Consider the following 9,689-nt stretch of genomic DNA (forward strand, 5'->3'; position numbering starts at 1 on the left):
CTTACCAACGATAGCTGAATCAACATTTGGAGTTCTTCGGGTCGAACCGAGAATTCCTAAAATTCGCCTAGCGTTACATACGACGTGACACAACTGTATTATATATACATTAAAATTTGTTTTGTTTTGGCTCGTAGCTCTTCTGATTAATTTTGTTTTATTTGAATTATTTGAGCCTTTCTTTATAATGTATTTTTATTAATAAAACCAATAAAATAACCATTATTTTATTTATAAATAGTATGGTACAATTGTCCCTCTATACTGTTACAATCGTCCCAGGAGTTGGGATGGTTGTAATAAAATTCCTCATAGTCTTTAAACAAACATAACTTTTTTTCTAGCTACATTGAAAAATTGAATCAAAGAAAATTTTGTAGCTAAATAAATTCTACATCTAAAGGTATATACTTTTTTTAATGTAAATATTATATTTTAACTGTTATAATACTTCAAAGTCAAAATGTTACTTTTGTCCGCGGTCTTCCCTATCAAAGTTAAAAAACATGAATACAGAGTAAGTCAATGACAGACAAAATTAATGACCAAGAACGATCTTGATGGTTGCAAGTCACACATTAAAATGGATTTAATGTGTGACTCGCAACCATCAATTTTATCTCATCTTAATCTCATGAGACCATCCAGCGTACCAATTGAGTACGGGAAAATATCATTTGTATTGAAAATTAACCAATTGAAGTTACGTGTGCAGATTATGCAGTAAAATACAATTCATCTGTTTTCCATACTGAAGAAGGCAAGAATTTAGCCGAAACGTACGTCAAATAGGCACAAGCGCTGAAATAAATATTTTTACACTTTAAGGTCTATTAATTATTTAAGCGCAAAACTTACAACGCCGATTCCTAATTGCCCAAATTTACTCATCTATTTAATTATTATTGATATAAAGAATCTAACGTTTGAATTCTATTTTTTATAAAATATAAGTCTTACTTCCAAACTGACAATTTGATTTTGCAATAATTTAGATGTAGCTGTTTTCTCTTTCAATACAGCTTGCAGCTCCTCAATTCTCGTTTGTTTTTTTTCAGCTTCACTCTTATCACGCTTATGCCCTTTAATCTGTTCGAGCTTCATTTCGTACTTCTGCAGACTGAAGTCCACATGATAAAAAGTTTCTTTTTTCTCCCCAACAAGTTTATTTTTCTTTACGAGTAAAGCGTTGAGCAAATCAACTTTTTTGTACTCGCTCTGCATTTCCATCTGTAAAATCTTTCTTTCGTTCTCCAATTCTACAATTCTTTTCGTTGTACGTAAAATCATAGCTTGTAATTGACTTGATTCCTTCATAATCACGTATTTTCGTTTCTCGTCGTGCTGGAACCAGTTGACATGAACTATTATTCTTTTCAAGATAATTTTTATAATATTGAAATGTGGATTTACTTTTTGTTATTTAGCAAGAATTGATATTTTTTCATAATATTAATATATAAATAGACTATAAGAGTTGAATTATGCAGGATGTTCCCGGGTTAAACCGCCAAATTTAAAATATGAATTCAAGACCTCAAAACAAACCAAAATTTTCCTCTGGACTTACGTCTTCTGGAGCATACGCTCGCAAACGCTCCGTTCAAGAGATATTTACTTATGAAGTTACAGAACTCTTTATTGCTTTACAATAATCAAAATTAGTTATTACATTAGGTTTTGTTCAAAATGATAGCCCCCCAGTCCGGAGATAAGCATTGCAGCTATCGATGAGAAAACGAGTGGCTCACTGACGTGTGTCTGTAATTCCTTCGCACGCTTGCACAATTCTTCGTTTTAATGATTGAAGGTCATTAACAGGCATTCCATACATTTTTTTCTTCAGGATACAAAAAATCTTATGATGTTAAATCTAGTGAACGCGGAGGCTAAACCACAGATCCAGCACGATCAATCCATCTTCCGGGAAAATGAATATTAAGCCACTGTCGAGGACCTCTGCCACAGTGAGCAGGGCAGCCATCCAATTGAAACCAGGAATTCATTCTCATATTCAAAGGAATGTTTTCTAAAAGGTCATAAAGTTTATTGTTTAAAAATGCGAGAAATCCATTCGCATTCAAGCGAGGTGGTAGAAAATGGAATCCAAAATATTGCCTATTATTCCTAACCATACATTACATTGAAAACCGTGTTGGAAATGTTGTTCATGGATTGCTTGAGGATTCTCATGCAATCAAACATGACTATTTCTTTGATTGAGGACACCTTGCCTAATAAATATCATCTGTCCACAAAACGTTTTATGAAAATTGTGGATCGTTATCTGTTTGGTTTAAAAACCGATCGCCAAATGCTTTTCTGCGTGGCATATCAGCCGGTAATAAACTGGACATGTTGAAGATGGTATGGATGACGTCCATTGGCTGAAAGTGTCTTCCATATGACTGTGGATGAAATTCCTAACGCAGAATCAGATTTTCAAGTACTTATTGACGGATTTTGATCGAAATGCTACAATATGATGGCTAACAACAAGAAATTAAAAAAGGGCAAATGAGAATAAATAAATAATAATGCGCGGTTAGAGGTGCGCTATAAAATGTTTTAATAATATGTAAGACAATTATACTTTTTAACAAAGTTTCGGACGTTTCGACTGACTTGCAGTCATCTTCAGCGATTCAAAACAAATAACATACAGAACAAATTAAATCAACCCGGATACAAAATAACAACGCAGGTTAACGAACGTTACATTCTTCCTGACAGTAATAATATAATCTTCTTACGGACTCTACCAAATTCAATAATCAAAATTCCAAAGAAACAGGGCGAATAAGAGTCAGCGTGGCAATCTTAAATCTTCAATCCAGAAAATATAATCTTTATTCCAAGAAATATAATAGTACGTTTCCGTTCACTTTGGAACCATCCTCAGCAATACAAATTCAAAAAATCAAAATATCAATCCCTTCATGTCCAAGAAAAAATCACCATCAGATTAATAGATTTGATGTTGTAATCTATTCGAAACATTAAGATTATCTTATAAATATATCTATCCTACAAATTTAAAATTAACATTTAAAACTGGTGACTCACCCGAAGACATATTATTGTCTCGACATTGGATCAATCAATTACAATTAATATTCACCAAAGAGTATCAAAATTAAAAAACGCATGTTGATTGCAGCTTGAATGAAACATAGCCAGGGTTGTGCGCGTTACCGTTACCGTTACTTTTTGAAAAATGTAACTCGTTACCATTACTCATTAGCAATTTTAAAAAGTAACTCGTAAACGTTACTATTACTTCAAAAGTAACGATTCTTTTTACTTACTTTTTACTTACTTTTTTTATAATTCTAAAGTAAGTTATTAGATTTTAAAATTATATTAGCTGATAATTAATTTAATACTAAATGTGAAATAAATATTCAAACTTGAAATTCTCTACTAACTAGTTTGTATATAGAACAAGCTTTTCTCTATATTAAACTTATCTACAGTTTTACTAATTTATTATTTTACTTAGATAATATCATTATTTTAATGTACCCATTTTTATGAGAATTTAGATTAAACAGATAATAGATGAAACATTGTTTTTAAACGTTAATGTTCCCTGGTGGAAATAAATCGACGAAATCTCAATAGATTTCAGTATAATTCATAATAAAATAAGTCAATTGATAGAAATTTCAGCGATTTCAACGATTTATTTCCATGAGGGTTACTCTATTATGTGTATTTCAATATTTATTGTCCGTACCAAAAATTTACAGCATATATATGTAATGTGAATTATATATTTTCAATATTGGCAGTGCCTATTAGAACACAGTATAAGATATTAAGTACAAAATACTTTTTAAAAAATTGAAAATAAATTATATAAAAAAAGAAAATAATAGGGAACTGAAGTAACGGTAAAAGTAATGGCTAAATTCGTTACCGTTACTATAAAAATGTAATGACGTTATCGTTACCGTTACAGACAGAAAAAAATAACGATCGTTACTGAAAAAAGTAACGAAAACGGTAATGCCGTTACAAGTAACGCATTACTTCCCAACCCTGAACATGACTAACGCATTTAATATAATAAGAAAGACATATTAGGTCAACAACGAAAATAAAAAGAAAAAAGGACAATGTCAATACATAAACAAAATTTTGTATACCCGACAACATATAACTATTTAATGTCTTTTAATAATTGTATATAAGTTTGATGTGCACCCTCTGTATCTGAGCGTAAATTTAGACTATTCTCTTGCATGAATATACGAAGGCACTCAGATATTAAACGTTTATTAAGAAAACGCTCTTCATCTAGAATCGCGACATTCTCCCAATTGAAGTCATGATCAAATTCAATCGGATGTTCTGTGATCACCGATTGGTTGTTACTACACCGGTTAATATGATTACGATGCTCAGCCAATCTAGTTCTTCTTTTTGTCTGTCCAACATAAGAGGCATCGCAAGATTTACATGAGATTTTATACACAACATTTTTATTTCTCTTGAGAGAATGTCTTTATGTCCCTTGATCAAACTATTTAATTTATTTAAGCTAGTAAAAGCTAATTTAGTATTAAAGGTTTTACTAATTCTTTTGAATTCATCTGAAATTTTTGGAATATAAGGTAGTACAAACCAAGAAGTACAGTCCCTCTTGATTTCCTCACTTGATTCTTTCTGTTGTATCGCACCTTAATGAGAATTTTTAAACGTGCGTTAATAGTATTAAAAATTAAATCAATAGGATAATCATTTTTTAGTAATGTACTGACAATGCGTTCAAAATTTTGTTGGTGATATTTAGGGTCCGATAATAAAAACGCTCTATCTGTCTTATATATTATTATGCCTCTTTTTTGTGAGAGTGGATGTATCAATAAAAACTTAAGATACCTTCCCAAATACGTAGGCTTATGGTACCAATTAAATTCAATTAAATTGTTATTATTAATAATAGTAATATCCAAAAAATTTATTTTGTCATCGTCAAATTCTAAGGCAAATTTTAATCGGTCATGTAACGAATTAAAGGTCTCAAGTGTAAAGTTAACTAGATTTTTTGGAACTGCCATAACAATATCATTTACATAACGAAAATAAAATAAGGGTTGAAAACCTAAAGCCTCTAATGCCCTTCCCAGTGAGAAATGACAATGGAATCGACGTCGAATCGATGTCGATTCGACATCGAAATCATCGAATTGACGTCAAATCGACGTCGATTCGACGTCGATTTCATTGTCATTTCTCACTGGGTTGCTTCCAAATCCCTCATTACTAAATCGGCTACTATTGGAGAGAGAGGCGACCCCATAGGGGTACCAAAATTTTGTTTATAAAACTCCCCATCAAAACTAAAATAAGTTGAATTGAGTACCAACTGGACTCCCAATATAAACTCATCTTTCGAGATATTGACCTTATCTCTCACAAAATTCCATCTCTTATCAATACTCTCAATAGCCAAATCAGTAAGGATATTGGTAAACAAGGACACAACATCCATTGAAATTAAGACATGTTCAATTTCAAAACGTGTCCCCTTAAGTCTTTTCACTAATTGAAAACTATTGTCAATATTGTAAACCGATTTAGGTACATTCTTTGAGATGACATCATGTATGAAAGTTGCCAATACATACAAAAGACTATCTATAGATGATATTATTAATCTGAAAGGGCAATTCAATTTATGTATTTTCGGTAAAGAATACGCTCTCGGGAGAATACCTCCGCTATAAGATAATATTTTGTACACATTAAATCATGAATAAAATTTTCTTCTTTCCATCTTAATAACAGATCTTGGACATTGTTACTTAATTTATTAATCGGATTTTTCTTTAATTTTATCTAGGTTTCTTTATCCTCAAGCATCTGCAAGACTTTTGATTTGTAATCATTATTATTTAATGCAACGATGATATTTCCCTTATCAGATTTTGTTAAGATGACATTAGGATTTCGCTTTAGAAAACATTTAGTGGCATTCAATAATTGTGCAATCCTGGTATTAACCTCATTTTTAGCAACAGAAAAAGATTGCAGAAATCTGACACTGAGCAAAATCGATAGACATATTTACGTTGGCTGTAAGAATGCATTAAGATCATTATTTTTCATCGTTTTTTGATTTTATATGATTTATGTTTGGTATCATCGCTGTTGATTTGATAAAACACCATTGGATCAAACATCACAAAAATGTCATAAAAAATGCGATGCCTTTTATGTTGGACAGACAAAAAGAAAAACTAGATTAGCTGAACATCGTAATCATATTAACCGGAATAGTAACGACCAATCGGTGATCACAGAACATCAGATTGAATTTGATTATGACTTCGATTGGGAGAATGTCCATCTATTACACTTGTAATGGAAACAAATTCCAAGCAGTCACATCAAAAATATTTAATGTGATGTTAATGAAAATAAAGTTACAAATAACTTAAATTTAACATTTACTTACATTAAGTTTTATACAAATCTACATAAAATTTAATAAAAAATGTACTAAAATTTGTAAAATTTTATGAAACGTACACTAAAGGACTCCGCACAAAATTATAGGATTTTGGACCTCAGTGAAATTGGCTGAAATCTTAGCATGTTATAGTTCTTGACTCACTGATCAAAAGTGTCCATAGACACAAAGCTTGAAAATGACTAGTTTTTTGTTATAGCCGTTCAAAGTTTTATTTTATTAATGCCTCAAAAGCACGTTTCGGTAATAAATCAAGAGATTTTAGATAGCAATAACAACGAAAAGATCAGGCCATGTTCAAAAATGTAAGCAGACCTTCAAAAATGTAAACTTTTAAAAATTGAAATTATTATGTAACAATATATATTACCATGAAAAGTAACTGATATATTATTCAAAGTCCCAGTTCAAGGTGAACATACATAAAGCGTATTCTCAAAAATGTAAAGCATTAAAAATTTAAACGATTATCTGATAATATATTACTATAAAAAGTATTTGATATATTATCAAAGTGCCAATTCAAAGTGAACATACATATAAAGTGTATCCTGAAAAATGTAAACCTTTAAAAATTTTAAATGATTATCTGCAGATATATTGCCATGACAAGTAACTGATATATTATTAAAGCTGCCAGTTCAAAGTTAACATAAATCAAGTGTATCTTCAAAAATTTCAACCTTTAAATATGTAAATGATTATCTAACGATATGTATTACCATAACAAGTAACTGATATTATTGAAGGTGCCAGTTCAAAGTGAACTTACATAAAGTGTAAATATATCTAAATTTAATTAATATATCCTCATGAAAAGTAATTCATATGTTATTGAAGGTGCGAGTTCAAAAAGAACATACATACATACAAGTAAAACAGATTACAATTTGATAATAAAAAATAAGTGCGATATATGTTATTCTTAGTGCACAAAATATAAAAGTCGTTCATTGAGATTTGACTTAAAATTCATACTAGTACGTACAATGAAAAATAATTGCTTGTAATTCCGGAGTACCAATTTGTTAATGACTCGGAAAAAGAACATGGCGGCCTGCTTTCAAAAAACTTTCGATGAATTCAATATTGAAATATAAGAATTATGAAAATGGTTCAGATGAAAAGCATTCAATCTTTCTTTAGTACAATTTTGAACTTTTGTATGAACTTCCGATTTTTAATTTATTTCGTATTTTCAGCGAGTGATGTATTGTTCAAAAAACGTTGTCTTATTGCCTGAAACGAGCAAATATTATGTAAACCGAAAATTCTTAAAAAAAATAAATTGAGAAAAAGAAGTTGCTATATTATCAAAGGGGTGGCACCCAGTTGGACACGGTTCAATTGGACACGAGCCACTCACAGCGCTTGAGACTACAAAGCTCCTAAACACCGGTCGCTGTGATTGGTGGTGTCCAATCGAGCCGTGATCAATCGGGATCACCCCTTATCAAAGGTGTCAGTTCATAGTGAATACACATATAAAGTGTATCCTAAAAAATTTAAACTTTTAAAAATCAATAATTATATGATGATATATTACCATGACAAGTAACCGATACATTACTGAAGGTGCCAGTTCATAGTTTAAATGATTATCTAACAATATATATATCATGACAAGTAAAATACATCAATTCTCGGGTCAGGTACAGAGAAGCTATACGGTTAAAAACTTTACTAATTATTTGACGTAATATATATATTCACTTCGTTCTAAAACTTTAGAAAATACCGTTCTAATATGATACTTTTTGTACTTCAAGTGGTGTCATTATTGAAGGGATGGGCGGAAAAAAGGTCTAATTATAAAATCTTGATTTGATATAAACTGGTGCAGCATTAAATAAATTTATGTAATGTCCTTAAGAAGTTACATGTTACGATATTTCTCTATTACGATCGATATTATATAAAAAAGCTAATTTCCTGATAAAGGATCGAAGTAGAGTTGTGCCTTTATTCCAACCATTTAATGACTTTCTCGGTGTCCATTTAGAAATAATATCGAAGCTTTTACAGAGTAATTGAGAGAATGGGTGGAATGAAGGCACTACTCTACTTAGATCCTTTATCAGGAATTTAGCTTCTTTATATAATATCGATCGTAATAGAGAAATATCGTAACATGTAATTTCTTAAGGACATTACATAAATTTATTTAATGCTGCACCCGTTTGTATATTAAATCAAGATTTTGTAATTAGACCTTTATTCCGCCCAACCCCTCAATAATGACGGCACTTGAAGTACAAAAAGTATCATATTAGAACGGTATTTTCTAAAGTTCTAGAACGAAGTGAATATATGTTACGTCAAATAATTAATAAAGTTTTTAACCGTATAGCTTCTCTGTACTTGACCTGAGAATTGATGTATTTTACTTGACATAATAATATATATTAGATAATCATTTAAACTACGAACTGGCACCTTCACTAATGTATCGGTTACTTGTCATGGTAATATATCATCATATAATTATTGATTTTTAAAGGTTTAAATTTTTGAGGATACACTTTATATGTATATTCACTTTGAACTGGCACTTTGATAATATATCAAATACTTTTTATGGTAATATATTATCAGATAATCATTCAAATTTTGAATGCTTTATATTTCTGAAAATACGCTTTATGTATGTTCACCTTGAACTGGGACTTTGAATAATATGTCAGTTACTTTTCATGGTAATATACAGGGTGATCCATAATTCGCGCATTCGTAGTACAGGACATGATACTCTATACTAAAACAAACAACTTTTTCCTTTAGCAAAATTGCGTCCGACAAATAGTTTTTGCAAGAGAGCTTGTTGAAGTTAACGAATAAGCGTTCGGATCCATGTAGCGCTCAGGTCCGGCGCGCGCGCCTGACTTGCGTGTACTAGTCCGTGACTAGTATTCATACATGATGTCTTTTAAGACGCTCATACGGCTCTGTTATGATTAGTTTGTGACATCTTAAGACTGTACTTAAGATATCTTATCTTAAATAATAAGAAAAAACTATGAACAATGTCAACATTTGACCTTTTTCCATATTGTGTTGCTTAAATAATGAAAATTTAATAAAATAAATACTGCCTTTATTTCTTACGTAACATATGAATAAAAAATTGTCTGCTTGCATAATAATAATCTGAAAATAAAGACAAACGTAAATAATAATATGCTTCGCAAGCGTTCTTCTATTTCAATTA

The 9,689-nt window shown here is 30.7% G+C and overlaps 1 protein-coding gene across 1 annotated transcript in view; it reads right to left on the bottom strand.

Moving 5' to 3' along the window:
* LOC108762530 (uncharacterized) overlaps window positions 1-9,689 on the bottom strand; it is a 35,293-nt gene that overhangs the window by 3,036 nt on the left and 22,568 nt on the right. Inside the window, exon 3 of the mRNA XM_018509573.1 lies at window positions 961-1,344. Coding sequence (XP_018365075.1) covers window positions 961-1,344 — 384 coding nt within the window. The remainder of the gene's footprint in view (window positions 1-960; window positions 1,345-9,689) is intronic.

The sequence above is a fragment of the Trachymyrmex cornetzi genome, unplaced genomic scaffold, assembly GCF_001594075.2.
Source record: "Trachymyrmex cornetzi isolate Tcor2-1 unplaced genomic scaffold, Tcor1.1 scaffold304, whole genome shotgun sequence".
Lineage (NCBI taxonomy): Eukaryota > Metazoa > Arthropoda > Insecta > Hymenoptera > Formicidae > Trachymyrmex > Trachymyrmex cornetzi.